Source organism: Nannospalax galili, unplaced genomic scaffold (genome assembly GCF_000622305.1).
Source record: "Nannospalax galili isolate Female #2095 unplaced genomic scaffold, S.galili_v1.0 scaffold556, whole genome shotgun sequence".
Lineage (NCBI taxonomy): Eukaryota > Metazoa > Chordata > Mammalia > Rodentia > Spalacidae > Nannospalax > Nannospalax galili.
In genome coordinates this window covers 1,384,185-1,402,209 of record NW_008338253.1, presented here as the reverse complement: position 1 = coordinate 1,402,209, position 18,025 = coordinate 1,384,185, and the positions used below count along the sequence as shown (strand labels likewise).

The following is an 18,025-nucleotide window of genomic DNA, read 5'->3' as shown; positions in this document are numbered from 1 at the left end:
GTCCTGGGCTTTTTTTAATCTGGGAGCCTTTGTATTACTGTTTCAATTTACTTATTGTGTTATGTGTCTTTTTAAGCTGTTGATCTCTTCTTGGTTTAGTTTTGGTGGTTCCATGCTTTTACCCATGCTTTTAGATACCCGTCCATTTCTTTCAGGTTTTCAAATTCAGTAGGATACACATTTTTAAAGTATTCCCTTATAATATTCTGGATCTTTGTGGTGTCTGTGTGATGTTTCCCCTTTCATCTCTGATTTTGTTGATTTGGAGGTTCTCTTTCTTTCTTTTGGTTAACTGGGCTAGCGGTCTGTCAATCTTGTTTATCTTTTTGCAAAGAACCACCTCTTGGATTCATTGATTCTTTGTATTGTTTTCTTTGTTTGTATTTCATTAATTTCTGCCCTGATTTTTGTTGTTTCTTCTTCTCTGCTGGGTTTGGTTTTATTTGCTGTTGCTTTTCAAGCGTCTTGAGCTGCAATGTTAAGTCATTTATTTGTGTTTTTCTGATTTTTTAATGTAGGAACTTAGAGCTATAAACTTCCCTCTAAGGACTGCTTTCAACATGTCCCAGATATTTTCTTGTGTTGTATTGTCCTATTCTTTTAGTTCCAGGAATGCTTTTATTTCTTTCTTAATTTCTCATTTGTCCCCTTCATTATTCAGGAGTGTGTTGTTTAATCTCCATGTGTTCATATGGTTACTAGGGTTTCTTCCAGTGTTGATTTTAAGCTTTATTGCATTGTGGCCTGATAGAATGCATAGAATTATTTAGGTCTTTTTGTATTCGTTGAGGTTTGTTTTGAGCCCCAGTATGTGTTATATTTTGGAGAAAATTCCATGGGGACAGAATAGAAAGTACATTCTTTGGTGCTTGTGTGGAATATTCAGTAGATGTCTGTTAGGCCCATTTGATGTACGGTATTGTTTAATTTAGATGTCTCTCTGTTAATTCTCTGTCCTGTTGACATATCTAATGAATACAATGAGGTATTAAAGTCCCCTACTATTAATGAGTTGGGATTAACCTGGGTCTTAAAGTCCTGTAGTACTGATTTTATGAAGTTGGGTGCACCAGAGTTTGGTGAATATATGTTCATGATTGTGATATCTTCTTGGTCAATTTTTCCTTTGATCAGAGTAAAGTGGCCCTATTCATCTCTTCTGATTAGTTTTAGTTTAAAGTCCATTTTGTCAGATATTAGAGTTGCAACGCTTGCTTTTTTCTTAGTAGCATTCGCTTGGTATATTTTTTCCATCCTTTCACCTTAAGGTAGTGCCTATCCTTGAAAGGGAGATGAGTTTCTTACAGACAACAAAAAGATGGGTTTTGTTTCTTAATCCATTCAACTAGTCTGTGTCTTTTGACTGGGGAGTTCAGTCCATTGATATTTAAAATTATTAATGAAAGATGTGTATTGACTCCTGTCATTTTTATTTCTGTTCACACTTGGTGTAGCTGTGCATTTCCATAGTTATTCCTTCATTAAGCTTCTTTCCACAACCCTTGGGTATAGTTGTTCCTTTCTTCAGCTCATTGTATTGCTTTAAGAACTCTCTGAAGGGCTGGTTTTATGGACATGAATTCTTTCAGCCTATTTATGTCATGAAAGATTTTTCTTTCCCCTTCGACTATAATAGACATTTTGGTTGGGTAAAGTAATCTGGGTTGGCATCTGTGGTTATTTAGAACTGGGAATACTTTGGCCCAGTCTCTTCTGGCTTTCGTAGTTTGCACTGAAAAGTCAGCTGTAATTCAGGTATGTTTTCCCTTTACATGTGACTTGTTTTCTTTTGCTACTTTCAGTATTGTCTCTTTGTTTTGTGTGTTTAGTGTTTTTACTATGATGAGCTAGGGATTGTTTCTTTTCTGTTCCTGTCTATTTGGTGTTCTATACGCTTGTTGTATTTGTATGGCATGTCTTTCTTTAATTTTGGGAAATTTTCTTCTACAATCCTGTTGAAGATGGAGTTCATACCAGTATCCTGAGATTCTTCTTCTTGTATGCCTATGATTCATAATTTTGGTCTTTTTATGGTGTCACACAATTCCTGCATATTCCATTCTTGTATTTTCTTAAAAATTTCATAATCTTTGCTCGGGTGATTTAATTTGTCCACTTTATCTTCCAGTCTTGATATTTTGTTTTCCATTTCATTCATCCTATTGGTGAGGCTATCTCCTGTCATTTCTAATTCCCTTACTGAGTGTTTTGCTTTGTTCATCATTTCAGCCTGAGCATTCTTCAATATTTCTCTTTTCTGAATTCATTCAGAAGTTTATTCCTATCTTCTTTCAGTTTTTTTTTATTTCTTTCTTTGTGTGTTCTTTAAATTCACTGAATGCTTTTATCATGTTTATAATTGTTCTTTTCAGTTCCATGTGATGTGTTATCTCTAAGGAGTTCTCATTGTACTCTTCTAGAGGACTGATGGTACTTGGTGGGGATATATTGTTTTGATTTTCTTGTTATTTCTTTCCCTGTGACTTTGACATGTGGATTTCTTTGTAGATTCTGGTTCTTATGTGAGACTCAGGCCTTCCTTTGTTGAGTTTAGGTCTGCTTCTTTTTGTAAACTTTATGTGCCTTTGTGGTTTACTTGTTGGGCATGAAAAGCTGTTTGGTCTAAGCTTCAGGTTCTTTCTTTTGATTTTATATTGGAGTGGCTAAATTGCTCTCTTCTTGCTACTCAGGAGTTCCCACAGAGGCCCAAGCCGGATGAGGATCAGATGCTCTCAGGCCTTCTCCTAAGGTCTGGATCCCTCCAGGAAATATGCTGGCTTCAGGAATTTGGGGGCTGGGCTGCCCTGGGAGCAGGGCCCAAGAAAGATGCTGGTCCCCAGGGATGCAAAGGGATGTGGGGGCAAGAAGAGGCCCGAGCGCTCCTGGGGACTACAGGAAGGAATTGGCTTGGTCTGGACGCAAAGGATCAGGAAGAAGTAGGGATTCTGGGCTAAGAGGTCAGTCCATGAGTCTGGCGTTTCACAACAAGAGTTGGGGTAGGGGAGCTGGGAGGGTGACTGAGGCTGGGGGATTCAAGGTGCAGTGGGTGCTGCCAAACTTACCCAGGCAAGCTGCTAGCTCCAGGAAGCTGTGGGGCTGGGCCGCCCAGAGATGCAAAGGGAGGTGAGGAGTAGAGGGAGGAATTGGTTTGGTCTGGACTTAAAAAATCAGGAAGCAGTGGAGAGTTTGGGCCAAGAGGTCAGTCCAGAGGTTTAGGGTGCCAAGACTGGAAATGTGCCAGTCCCCCTGCTAGGAGGAGAGATGGGGTGGGGGAGCTGTGAGGGTGAATGAGGCTGGGGAATTCAAAGCGCAATGGGCATAGCAGACAAACTTAGCCAGGCAAGCTGCTGGCTCCAGAAAGCTGTGGGGCTGGGCCGCCCAGAGATGCAAAGGGAGGTGAGGACTAGCGGGAGGAATTGGTTTGGTCTGTGTGCAAAAGATCAGGAAGCAGTAGAGAGTTTGGACCAAGAGGTCAATCCAGAGGTCTTGGGTGCCAAGAAAGGGAATTTGGCAGTCCCCCTGCTAGGAGGAGAGATGTGGTAAGGGAGCTTGGAGGGTGAATGAGGCTGGGGGAGTCAAGGTGCAGTGGGTGCAGCAGCAAAACTTACTCAGGCAAGCTGCTGGCTCCAAGAAGCTGCCAAAATTCCTTGTTTTGTCAGATGAGTAACCTGAGGTCCAGAGACGTTGCTTGATTTTTTTAAAGTTGCCTAGTTACCTAGTGACTTTTTTTCTAGAAATCAGGTGAATCTGAGAAGGAATGTAATTGTGGGAAAAGAATGACTACAGACTGCTAGTGTGATGACGAAGAAATAATAACGAATAGGAAATAATACAAACATGAACAGCCATAAATTATTAGGAATGCTGGAGTCCCATAAGCTGTTCTTTGGATGGAGGATTAAGTATGGGAGGTGGGCAGTAGCAACATTTCTTTGTGAGAAATCTTCTGAAGCTCATGTTGTTGAAATAGTGGGAGTGGGGTCACTACTGGCCCTCAGAGATGTCCTGTTTTGATAGAGCTTCCATGGATTGTGCATGTGCTTCATGTCAAGAACCATGCCAAGTGTCTTTGGTGGAATCTTCACAGAAACCCAGTGAGATTGGCCTTGTTATAAGTCATTTTCAAAACTGAGGAAACTGAGGCTTAGAAAGTGTGCTAATCAGAATTCTTAGTGCTGTGACAAGATACCCAACAAGACAGGCTAAAAGGAGGAAATATTTATTTTGGCTCTTGGCTTTAGAGATTTCAATCCACCATTGCTGGCTTCATTACTTCTGGGAGTGTGGTGAAGCAAAAGAGCGTGGTAGAGCAAAGCTGCCCTCTTCAAGGTGGTCTGAAACAGAAACAGAGAAAGAGAGAGAGGAAGAGGAGACAGGGAGAATGGGGGGTGGGCAGATGGAGAGGATGAGAGGGGAGAGAGGAAGGGGGAGAAAACTGAGTCAAGATATAGTCTATATGCCCCCAGCGTCTACCTCCTAAAGTTTCCAGAACATCCCAAAATAGCATCACCAGTTGAGAACCAAACCTTCAAAACATGAAGCTCTTAGAGGGACCCTTCATATCCAAACCAGAATATTCTACCGCTGGTCCAAATGACTCATGTCCATTTCACAATACAAAATACATTTAGTTCAATGCCAAGAGTCTTCATAGCCTTAACAGTTCTACCATTCTTTAAAAGTCCATATTCAAAGTCGTCTCTGAGACTGAAGTAAAACTCTTAGTTGTGAGTGGCTATAAAATCAAAACCTTGGATCTTAAGATCCAAGGCCACAGAGTAAACATTCACATTTCATGTGAGAGGGATGGGGCAACAGAAAGGAATGGTGGAGCTAAAGCAGGATAGAAACTTAGCAGAGCAAATACCGAGTCCTTTTAACTTTGTTGCCAACACTGAGCTCAATTCTCACCTCAAAAAGCCTTGACATTGGCAGCCCACATGGCCTCTCTCCTGGGCTGGCTCCACTGGTTTCCTTTTTCTTCCCTCAGTATACTTTTCACTTTCTTGGCACCTCTAATTTCCTGGTGTTGCCTTTACTCACAAAACTTGAACTAATCTCTCAGAGGCTGCCGGCAGGAATCCTTATCCTGCTACACTTTGTCTGACCTTCCAGGCCTTTCTGAAAATCAACTCTATAACTCATGAAGTCTCAAGACTGTATGGACAACACCAAATCCTGCCACCAGCTTAGTCCGTGTCTGAAATGGTTTCTAGGTGACTAGATAGTTGAACATTAGAAAATACTTCCCTAGGAAATCCCTTATGCTCACCCCCTCCCAGCTCCTTCCTTAAAGCCAAAGTCTTTGAATTGAATTTATTGAGCCTGCAATGCATGGATTCTGGCCAACTTGTGAGGTGTCCTTTGGGTAGAAAGTGCCTGAGTTTAAAAAATATTTATTTATTTATTTATTTATTTATTTATTTATTATTTTGTGGGTGGGAGCGTGTCTGTGCACATGACAAAGTGCACATGTGAAGGTCAGAGGACAACTGGAGGGAGTCGATTCTCTCACCATGTGGGTTAGGTCATCAGGCTTGGTGGCAAGTGCCCTTTCCTACCGAGCCATCTCACTGCTTTGACTTCTATTGAATGGTGCTAATCGCTTCAGAAACTGCTTAGGTCCAACTTCACACAGGCTTTTCTAAAAGAACAGCAAGAGTCTCAAGACTTTCTGCTCCAATTTTTCTCCTAAATCTCACTGTGAACCTGGGAAAAGCAGTTAGCAATAGTTGTAACACAGCCAAAATGCTACCTTAAAACTGATTATCTGCCAGGTTATTCCATCATTTTTAAAATCAATGTCTTACAAAGCCTTGGGAAAGGGACAAAATTTGTGGCAATTTCTTTGTCAGAATATAATATGAGGGCTGGGTAGATGGCTCAGTGAGCACAGAGCTTGCTGCACAAGCATGAGGACCTGAGTTGAATTTCAGAACCTGTATAAAAGCTAGGGAGGCACTGCATGCCTATAATCCCAGCACTGAAGAGACAGAGACAAGCAGATCCCAGGGACTTGTTGATCAGCCATTCTACCCCAAATTGGTAAGACTCAGGTTCAGTGGTTCAGTCTCAAAACATGAGAAAGAGGTAGAGTGTAACTGAGGAAGAAACCCAGTGTCAACCACTGGCTTCCACATGCACATTTTCATCTGCACACAGTCATAGAAACAAAGTAAAATAAAAATAAAGGACACAACATGAATGCCTTATAGTCTAATTTCAAATAAAGTGCTTGCTCCAGTCTGAAATCTCATTATAGACTTTAATTCATTACCATTAAAGTGCTAGTCTTATGAGCTCCCACAAGAATCATAAGTTCTACTTACAGCACTTTATACTTTCTGTAGCCTGTGTCGCCAAACATTTCCAAATTCTTCCCACAAATCAGTTGCAAAGGCTTCTGAACAACTCGATCATGTTTGGTCACAGCAGCAGCAATGCCATTTCACTGATGACAGTTTGTCACACTTTCATTGGTGAGACAAAATATCTGACCGAACAGTTTATAAGGAGGAAAGTTTATTTTGGCACACTAATTCAGAGGTATCAGTCTGTGGTTGGGCAGCTCTCTTGTTACCAGGATGAGGCAGTGTTTCATGCCTTGGAGGACAGACAAAAAGGAGAGAGAGAGAGAGAGAGAGAGAGAGAGAGAGAGAGAGAGAATGGGAAGACAGTCCCTTATAAGCCTTGTTCAAAACTGGCCCCTCCCCTGACCTACTTCTTCCAACTAGGCCCTACTTTCCAAAGTTTCTAAGACTCCCAAAATCTCTACACCAGTTCTTTAAGAAATTAGCGTCTTTGTGGGATAGATACTTCGCCTGCAAACATAATAGAAAGGATGCGTAAAGTGCCCAAATCCAGACTACTAGAAAGTGATAAAGCTAAGTTTGAGATCCAACGCACTTTACTTAAACTCCTTTTTTTTTTTTTTTTTTTTTTTTTTTTTATACTGTGCAGTACTCCTTGTGTTCAAAAGCCAGACTCCTCTGATACCCTGGGAAATCATAGAGCTTGGAGCCCTAAAGGACCTTAGGAGGTCACTTAGTACAAAGCACAAAGCTACTCAGTGAGTGCTTTTGTTATCAACAGCTATGCCGTCACCCAGAATATTTTTAGAAATAAAACATCTCACAGATCGTAGTCCATAGTTACCATGTCAGAACTCTTAGCAACAGAAAGTTGTGTTGTAGCAAGCTCACTAGATTTTAGTCACAAATTTTTGTTATTGATAAAATTTATTTAATTTTGTCCCTGGCAGTTTCATACATGTATATGATGCCTTTTGATTACCACCCCCACTATCTCTTATGCCCCTCTCACTTCTACCAGCCTCCCTGCTTCCTGACAAATTTCTTTTCCATATTCATGATTTTTTGTTTTGTTTCATGTCTCATGGAGTTTAACTAAGACTGCCTGTCTGTGTGTTTAGAAGTATCCATTAGAATGTGTTGGGTCACTAGTGTTTACAGAACTGGATACTATGCCTCCTCCTCCCCCAGAAACTGTTAGTTACCAGTAGTTCTTATGTAAGTAATAAGGTCTCATGAGCCCCATCTGAATCCATAACTGATTGTTGGATGGGCCTGACATATGCAGTAAAAAGATTCTAGCTTCACCCCATTTATTTTACAGAAACAAAACTGAAGTCTAATGAGTTACCCAAGATTATGGTGACAAATTTGGATCTCAAGCCCAGTTTAGTCTAGTGCACTGTCTCCAGCAAAAGACACACTGCAAGCTGGCTTGAAAACGCCAGATAGTGTTCAATGGACTTCTGACCTGACCCGTGATATCCATTCAAGTACACATGAGCTGTCTCCTACTCTTCTATGACTCACACCAAAGGCTATATCTCTGCACCCAGGTGATCTTTTGCTTGCCTTCTAGTTAACCTTTCGCTTCCTGGTCCTTTCTCCTGCTCCTCCTCTTCCATCCTCATCGTTTTCATATTATTATTATACATTTTTGGCAGTTTTTCTCAATTTCATGGCAGTAGTTTTCAATTTTGACCACATTTTGCAATCACCTAGAGAGTTTCAAAAACATACAGATGCCAGAGTATTAAACCCAAAGAGTATGATGTCATTAGTTTGGGGTGTAGTGAGGGCATGAATATTTTTCAAAGTTCCCCTGGTGACTGCACTGTGCAGCCATACTCTAAAAGCTGTCTTTTGGTAGGAGTCTTACCATCACCTGACAAGACAGATGTGGCAAGTTTTGTGATCCCTTTTTGGTAAATAAAGAAATTTAGGCTCTGAATCATTCAGTGTTTTCAAAGAAAGTAAATGAAATCATCTAGTGTCACTGGATCATGACTGGGTGACCAGTACCTCTAATAAGTCTTTAAAGTCAGAAGTTTACAAAAATGGAGTAAAACCTGTTTTTCTTTTCTGGCAGTCAGTGTTGCCTTGCCTCTTGTTACTTGACCTGAGAAAGGAATAGAAATAACAGTGAAATGGTATCTAGGACCAAATGTCTACAACTGGCATTCCTGGCTGAGTTCCTTTAACAAGTAGAAGATAATCATTAACTCCAGCAACCTGCCTCCCATTCCTCATTGCCCAGCATAATAATGGTCAGGGAGCATCAGGAAAACCAGATGGAAGGAACTCGCTCATTCTGCACCAGCACTCATGCTCCATTTGGAGGCTAATTAAGAAAATAACAAAGCTGGCCACATTGACCAAGAGAACTCCCCACTGGGGTTTGTAAATTTGAACATGTCTTTCTTGCGTGCCGCTTATTGGTAGAGAATTTGCCATTGTTGCTTCCCCTTTCTGCATCATCTAATAATTGTGTAACAGTTTGCCTGGTGCTCTCTCTTGCTTCCGTGACTGTCTTAAGGGCTTTCTCTAATTTCTTCATTCTAATTTGCTCACCTTTCCAAAGAGAAACCCTCTGCAGCAATCAGTCTCTCTGTTCTCATAATTCTTTGTTCCTTCAAGCATGGTCCATGGTCGGCAGCACTAGCCTCAGCCTCATCTGGCGCTTGTTAGAAATGTAGACACCTAACCTCACCCTAGACCTACAAACAGAATCTTCGTTGTTTTCAACAGCGTCTACCTTATTTGTATGTACACTGTGGCCTGGGAAACATGGCTCCAATGCATAGAAGTCTCCCCACCGTTTCCCAGCAATGTTCTTCCTTCTCACTGCTTTCCCTCATCCACTTCCTACACATTCTTCAAAGCTCAGCTCATGTTTCGTTTCCTTTGTGAAGTTCCCAGTATTTACTGCCAGCATCTTTGATATTTAGGATATAAACCAATGCTAAATGCTTCATTATTTAAATGGATCATATGCCATCTAGTAGAGTTATTAAATATACATATATAGATATAGATAGTATAATTATTATTTAAGACTACATATGCCCGAAGTGTGAAGCATAGGCTTGGCACTTAAATCTCAAGAATAATTAGGTTAACCGAGGTCATTTTTTTGCTTGAATTTTTTTTTCTCATCCCTGTTTTGTCTTGCTTTTCCTTCTCTGTTTCTGATGTTTTGCCTTAAAGCAGTTCCTCCAAGTTTCTGTCTTCACAATGGCTTTTGTAAAAATCCAGCCATGCAGAGATTTCCTAAAGGTTTAGCTTTTCTCAGTATCATAGAGAACTCCAAGTGAACTACAATCCCAGAGATACTGAAAGTAAAATCTAACCACTTGTATATATTGATCTTATATTTTAAAATTACTAAAGTTTTAAATAGAAATTATCTGGACTGGTAATTTGTAGAATAAATGTACTGTGGGAAATGGGATACTATTCTATTCTACCCTGATGGCTACTAGAAACTGATAATTGAGTTTTTCTGTCATGTGGACACCGTATGTGTTGGTATGTCTTTTACTGGTAACATTGTTTGAAGCAAGAGACGCATTTTTGAAACTACCATGTTCCTGCCCACCAAATACACATCCCAACTACTTGTTGTTACTCAATTTCATCAGGGGGTTATATTGTCTTTTCTTTGGGTTGGCAAAAACAAAAATGAAAACAAAAAAACAAACTGTAGGTATGCCACCTGGCATGGAACATGCCTTTAATCCCAGCACTGGGGAGGCGAATGGATCTCTGTGAGTTCAAGGCCAACCTGTGTACGTAGTGAGTACCTGGCCAGCCAAGGTTACAGATTGAGGCTCTGTCTACAAAAAATAAAAGATGTAAGTAGGAGAGCAAGAATTACACACCAAATTTCAGCATTCTGGTTCCTTTCCATGTCAGTTCTTCCACCTTAAAAACTTATGTCTCCATCCTGATTCTATGTATTCTTCAAGTCTACCATTAAATGATACCAACTTTAAATTCTAAAAATACCCAGACTCTAAAAGCTGGAAAGCCTTTTTTTCCTCAAAGCTGTTGCCTTGTTGTCCATTGGTATCAAAGGAGGTAGAGGCCAGCTTGATCCATGTAGAGACTCCTAGGCCATCTGGGGTACAGGGAGACCCTGTCTTTGACTAAAAAAAAAAAAAAAAAAAAAACAAAAAAAAAAGGAAAAACAGTTTTTTTATATTACACGGATAATTTTACATAGTGAGTTCCAGGACAGCTGGGGCTGCAGGGAGACCCTGTCTCAAAAAGATTTGACTAAAAAAAAAAAAAAAAACCCAAAAAACAGGAAATAAAGTTGTTTTGATATTGACTGGTAATCAGATAGACTGGATCATTTTTTTCTGATGAGAAACCTGTGCCAATATCTGAGGACAAAGGATGAGCTAAAATAAATTTCTGGAGGTAAGCAATTTCTTTCTCTGTTTCAGAGAGCGATTCTGCATTCTCTGCAGATGGGCCGTTAGGATACTTTAGGATTATTGCATGATAATGCTTTTGATTATTGAGCAAGGCTTGGGTTGGGAAGTCTAGAATCTCCTGCCTATTGTTTTGTATTCAGTCAGGATCTTCTGTCATCTTGAGGACAGTAATTTCACACTAATAATTCATTATTCACTGAATTATCCCCCCTAGACATATAACTATTCCCTGTATTATAAAAAAATTAACTTTTGTTATGTTTGCAAAAAAGGGGATGGTTTGCCACAAAACTGCATAAAGACAAAGTAAACACCATCCAACCAATGAATAATGCCATAGGAGGAAAAATATTTATTAAAAATATTCTAGAGTAAACCAAGTGTGGTGATGCAGGCCTGTAATCCCAACTCTCTGGAGGCTGAGGAAGGATGATGTATGTGTTCCAGGTCAGCCTGAGCTACACAGTGAGACCCCCCCCACTTCAAAAAAATCTCCTACCGTATACAGAGTAACTAATTTAACTCTGCTGCTTGACCTTAGAGTTTAAGACAAATTTCTTGCTGTCCCTCTGTAATAAAAACAAAGTTTATCAATTTGATTGACTCGTTAGGTGGACTATGAAAGGAACTTGTCACTTTGTCTGTCTAGAGTTGTTTCAAAACACGAAACACTGTCTTTAATAGTTGTCCTGTAAAACTTGTTTCTTCAGTCAACCTTTTCTTCCTGTCAAATGAAACTAAGGCTGTGGTAGTCATCAAGCTATCGTTGGAATACTGTCAGGACTCTATGGTGGAGAATTTTTTAAATTCATGGCTAGTATTTCAGCCAGTGCTTCTCCAGCTTTGATGTGAACTCCATACCACCTGGTAATCTCGTTACAATAAGGATTCTGACTCAGTGGGTTTGGACTGGATCCTGGAAATGTACATTTCTGCAGGCTCCTAGATGATGCCAAACTTCTGGTCCATGGCCACACTTTGAGAAGCAGATACCTTTCAGACCTCAAATGTCTAGAAGGAGCTTTTGACAGAATCTGAGGACAGATCATTTGAAACTGAAATTGCTAAATATACTTTAGGTTCAGACATCATTATTTTTTCTGAAAGGTTTTAGAGTGAAATGTAATTACTGCAAAGCTGATATGTTTATGTGGAGATTGGAGATGTAAATAATGAAAGAGTTGCTTTATATACATGCCTGTTTTTCAAGTGACTGAGGTTAAAGGGAGGGGCAGGAAGATGGGTGGAACTGTGTGTTGTGTACAAACAAGGTATGAAACCCTAAAGGGAGTTTCCCTAAACTGTCAGCAATCTGAAAAGCTATAAGGAGCCAACTACCTTCCTGTAAATTTCTTTCAGTGCTATTGTTTCTGCTGGCAGCTGTATCTGTCTCCGTTTCCTTTCACCTTCCCTTTTGGGTGGCATAATCAGTTGTTATCCTTCAAAGCTCCAGAATATTTCCACAAAACCTCAACTTGTGCATAAGCCTCAGCTCTACCTCCGGACCTGCCATCAGCATCAGCTGTGGTTGCTGACAGCTTCATTTCTCTTAGAACATGCATTTCAAATTGTTGAGAAGAGGAATTTGATCAGCATAAGATCCCTAGCACACCAGTACACCAAGGACTTGGCTGCTATTATCTAAGAATCCAATCAATGATAATGGGGGAAAGGCCAATGGTATTTGATTCCCAGGCAAAGAAATATAGCTAGTAAAGATTGCTATTTCATGGGGGCTGTGTACCAGGACCAAGTCTGTGGTAAGGCAAGCATCTTGTGGCTTGGTCCATTTTATTCATTTCCTTAATGAAGGTCATCTATGCATGAAAGTGGTTTAGTCATAGCATTCAGGCAGGGCCAAGAAACATGCCATTCATTTTATTGCTCTTTCATCTCTTCATACTCAGAGGCCAGCCTAATAAGACTATTTCAGAGGGTCAGAGAAGGGAATCAGTTAAACTAATGAAACTGTTTAAACTAAACTACTACAGACTTGATTTGCATTTGAGGTACTTTTATTTTAATTCAATATAGAAAAAATAGTTGAAGGAAACTAATCAAATCAAAATACCAACATAATATAGGCTTTCAGTGTTATAAATACAGGCTTGTTTTAGTAAAGATCGATGGACCTCTCTGCCACCTCCAGTTGCTTTCCCACCACTGAATGCTGTGTCCTCATTCCCAAGGCATCAGAGTGTTTCCAAAGCCGGGGAGCATCTTCTGAGAGGGCGTGAAAGTGCTCATTCACCTTCCTGTGTGCTTGAAACAGGAAATGGAGAAATGTTTGAGAAAGCTGACAAATGAGAGCACGAAACCAGGCCTTCTCCAAGTCTCATCCCTGTTTTTTTCTCTCTGTACTGTTTGCTCATTGGCAGGGGAGGAGGAGGGTGGCACATTATGTCTCTGTGTTCCCCCACACATAAACTTTTAAGGAGAACTATTTTCAGTTTTTATTTGCTAATCAGTAAACATGAGGGTAGGCCTTGTCTGTTCCTAGAGATAAAGAACTGCATGCATAACTGCTCTCTATCCAGCTGAACAAGCACCAGAGTTCTCTTTGTTTTTCATAGTGTTTCTGTGAGATAAGAAGAAACCACCCAGACAGGATACATGACCAGGCAAGGTTTTGAAATAATATTTTATAAACTCATTCCTTATTCTGAACCATGGGATGGAAAGAAAGGGGAGGGCACCATACACAGAACAAGCGGATTTTTTTCTGGTTTTGAAAAAACAGGCAAACACACATATGAACAGAGAGAGCATTTAGATAAATGTTCAACTGAGGAAAGAATAAGTCAATTTTTAATTATGAATATGAAAATGAGAAAGGTAAAATTTTAATAATTTAGTAATTCAAGTGAGTGTATACCTGAAAATTTAATGGCCACTTTCTGCCACAAAACTTGCCTGCCATATGGACTCCGAATCAATGTAGCACTGATAGGACTTGCATACAGCCAAAGATCGAGCTATATTCCCAGGAAAATAGAGGATGGATCGAACCGGGATAGAATTGCCCTTCAAGGACCTTAGCATATTTCTGAAAGAGATCCAAGATGGAGGGACTGATTCGAGGTTGATGATGCAAGACTTTAAGCAGAGTAAGTTTCAATATAAGATCAGATGGCTCCATTAAAGCACAGATAGTGTTTTCAATAACAAATGAATTTGGAGGGGCTGCAAATTGCATAAGCTTAAAATAAGAAATCATTTAGGAAAGCTCTGCTATCAGGCTAAGGAAAGATCCAAGGCTGACTGGACATGACAGTGAGGATATATAGAAAGATGGCTCTTCAGTGCTAGGAAGGAAGAGTAAACTCAAGGGACAACTACAGTGAACTAATGAAAGGAAATTTGAAATAGGGTCTCATTATGTAGCTCAGGGAATATAGAACTTCTGAAATCCCCCTGCCTCAGCATCCCAAGTGTTGGGGTTGCATGTGTGTGCCACACGCAGTAACAGTTTCTTCTTTAAGTAATTATTTTTATAAATTAAGTCCTAGGTTTGAGGAACTTAAAACCCAGGACTGTATTTTGTTCTTTTAATATTGGGTAAATCAGAGAAGTAGGTTATGACTTATAACTTTAAGTGCCTTATTTCAAGAAGAATCAGCAAATCTGATGTGAGATACAGGTAAGGAAATGGGATGTGTGTCTTAGGAGAAATGCCAAAATCCAGTGAATGTTTTCTCCATCTCAGATTCATTCAGTCAAATTGGAATGCAGGTAACGTTTTCCTGGGTTAATCTGACCAGTACTTTGCTATACAAAGTTGCTTTTGGGGAAGCTTGGCTTTGTAAGAGCAGAGGTCTTATCTATCGTGTTTACTGCCATAATGCCAGCATGCACAGTAGCCTTGCCTGGAGTAGAGTAGGTGCTTATGGAATGATCATGAAAGGAGTGGAAAGAGGGGGAGACAGAATCAAGAACATAAGGAAGGGAAAGAGGGTTTTGTTTATCAAATTACTTCACTTACTTGGCTGTTAGCAAGGACTCCCCTCAGAACCTTCACTTCTGTGTTAGGCAACAGAGATCTAAAAAAATCTATCAAGGAACTGATAGTCTAGTGAGAAAGAGAATGAACACAGTAGGTAGCAAGTGCTTCACAATAACAGAAAGCCTGATGATAGAGGGAAGAGGCCAGAGGAAGCATCCAGTCTGACCCTGAGGGTGGAGAACAGAACACAGTGCAAACCTAAGCAGAGCCTTCATAAACTCCCTGATGCTTTGATGGCTTGAGAATATGGTAGTCTTCTTTCACAGTCCTAAAACAAGCGTGTGGACAGATGAAACGAAATGTGGATGACTTCAAGTCCTAACATTTTAGCCTATCTCTATTCAGAGTCATTTTGATGTTTAGGTTATTTTGCCTTGTCATAACTAGACTTTGCTTTCCTTCAAGGAAGGCGAATGGCTGCAGTGAATTTGTCATGCAGTAGCTTGTCAAAGAATCATGGCTTTATAAGCATAGTCAAAGTGACTCAAGTCAAAGGCCTGGTTTCTGTGCCAGACCCACAACACATAATATATCAGGAGTAGCAGCTTTATTAAGCATGATCTATTAGCATCACTATTTGTTCTTTCCTGAGCAAATTATTCTTGTGACAAGGATTAATGATCACCTATATGGTGATCTTTGCATTTTATAACAGCATACATCAGTAAAGGTGTGTGTTTTCCATCTAGTCAGAAAATATTCTAAAGAAGGTATATAAAACTTGAATGCAAAAGAGAGAACCAGTAACAAAAAACAAAGACATTTTAGTTGGCTGACCTTATTTACATATAGGAAAGGATGTTAGATGCATTTGGATGGCCTTTTAAAGCATGAAATCTAAAGTCTGAGGGTAAGGAGACAAGGATCCTGCTTTGACTTCTGCTTCTTGATTTCTTTACTCAGGTACTGACTCCAGCACAGATTAAATCAATCTGCCAGGCGATTCTGGACTCTGGGAAGCAGTATGCTATGAAGAAGAGAAAACCATTCCCCCTAATGTACTCTTACTATGGAACTGAGTATTTGGGTGAGTGACACAGACCTGTAGACTAGAGGGGGTCTTTGATGACAACATTGGGTAAAGAATGCATGCTTTCATTTTTGCTTCAGGCCAAACTATTCATTAACAGGAACTACTGTAAAGTAAAAATTTAGAAACATTATGAATCACAATTTGATATATCTTTTCATAGCTGGATGACAGAAATGTAACTATTTTAGCAATAACTTTCACTCAAGGCTAAAATCCTTATCATTGGCCTATTAATTTATTTAGATAAAGGGCTTACTGCATTCCCTAGGCTGCCCTTGAACTACTGAACTCAAGCAATTATCTTGTACCAACTACCTGATTAGCTGGGACTATGGACATGTATCCCAATGTTTGACATAGCTTTGTTGAAAGATTGTGAACAGTTTTCACACTGACTGCAAGTAATGTCTTTATATAAGAGAATAAGATTTATCCATTGAAAGATTTTTTAATTTTTTAGTAATAGATACATGATAGGCAACTGAACGGTGGTGACTAATTTTGAGCTCTGATCCGTGTAAGGAGCAAATTACTTCCTCTTATTTTTGTCCCTTACACTCCTGAGAATGATTTGTAAGACTTGCAGACTATTCACCTGTTTCTCCAAGCTCAAATTGTACCCCCCCCAATCAGGTTCTGTGCAATGTAGTCGTTCACACATAGAATAACCTCTTATCTTTCAAACTTTATGTGTGTTCCTTTTACCTAGATTATCTCACTTCCCACAAGCCCTTCATCTACCTGTAATGGCCAGACTTCAAAACTCTGTACAAAGGTTATGAGATATAGTGCGATATTTTCTGTACTTTAAGGAAAATAGCTGTTGAACATGCTCTTGAGAGAAACATTTACATACGTTGGGTATTTTCTCCTTAAGCAAGTTGCCTAACATCATGACACCTGGCCCACACTGTTAATGGAATCCTTACTATATCATATTATAATTTGTGGCCCACTTGTCCAACTGCCCCAACAGGTTTTGTGAATGTTCAGGTTGTGCATTCATCCAGTTAGCATTGTGATTCTTGGACCGTTGCCACAGAGCCAGCACTTAATGAGGGTACCCAAATGAATGAAAGGATGAATGAATGGCTAATGAGTCACATTAATGAGAGTTTTCTCAAAGAAGTTTTACGTTCCTGTCTGACTTTCAGTAGAATCATACCCTAAATTAGGGTTTGAGTATAAAAAGTTTATTTGAAATGTGATCACAAAAAGCATTAATAGAAGAGTGAAGAAATGAGATAGGGACCAGAAAGATGTTAACTGAGTAGGTAATAGTGAGAAATTAGAGACAACATAGGCTCTGTATTAGTCAGACTTTTGCATTACTGTACCTAAATGCCTGGCATAAACAACTTAAGGAAGGAATGGCTTTTGTTGTTTGTTTTGTTTTTTGTTTTTGTTTTTGGCTTGTAGTTTCAAAAGACTCAGTCTGTGTTACTTTGCTGCATTTATTCTGGTCCGAATGAAGGAAGAACATCATGGCAACCAAAGCATATGGCACAGGTTACTCATCTCATAGTTAATAAGAAGCCAGAAAGAGAGAAGGGCCTGGGGACCATATGTAACTATCAAAGACACACGCCAAGTGACCTGCTTGCTCCAACTAGGCCCCAGCTCCTGTATTCACAACCTCCCTAAATAGTATCACTAGCTGGAGAACAAGCATTCATTGTACAAACCTATGGGGGTTATCTCGTATTCAAGCCATAACAGGCTAAGTTCCACTGGGGACTCTGGGATACTACATGAACCATGCCTCAGAATCGCCTTACCCAAAGATGGAGGAAATTCAGGTACTTATCTTCCCACTCCTTGTCTTATTGATTGCTGCTCTGGAGATCTTTATTCCTCAGTAATTCTGTCCTGTCCTTATGTGCTGAGCATATTCCTGTGGCTAGAGATGAACTCAGGCACATTATAGATATATAAGGTGGGAAGTGTGCAGCATAAGTGCACCAGAGCAGTAAGGGTGCCAGGGCACTAACCGTGTTTTCTCTCATCCTTTCATTAATGATCGTTTTTTGTAGAAATTGATATTCTGGCCATTGACATATGTAGTACAAACCAAGTTTCTAGCAAATATGTACTTTGTTGAAAATCAAGGTTCCTTCTAAAAATTATATATAAATTTATGATAGCATTTAATATATAGATAAGAATTGTGCACCTTATAGTACATTTTATATGTCATGCCACATTAATATTGCATAAATATTTATTTGCATAAATA

General features: G+C 39.7%; 1 protein-coding gene across 1 annotated transcript in view; it reads left to right on the top strand.

The window, feature by feature from the left end:
- Positions 1–18,025, top strand: part of Lancl3 (LanC like 3) — a 110,781-nt gene that overhangs the window by 76,477 nt on the left and 16,279 nt on the right. The window contains exon 2 of the mRNA XM_008833052.3: positions 15,660–15,783. Coding sequence (XP_008831274.1) covers positions 15,660–15,783 — 124 coding nt within the window. The remainder of the gene's footprint in view (positions 1–15,659; positions 15,784–18,025) is intronic.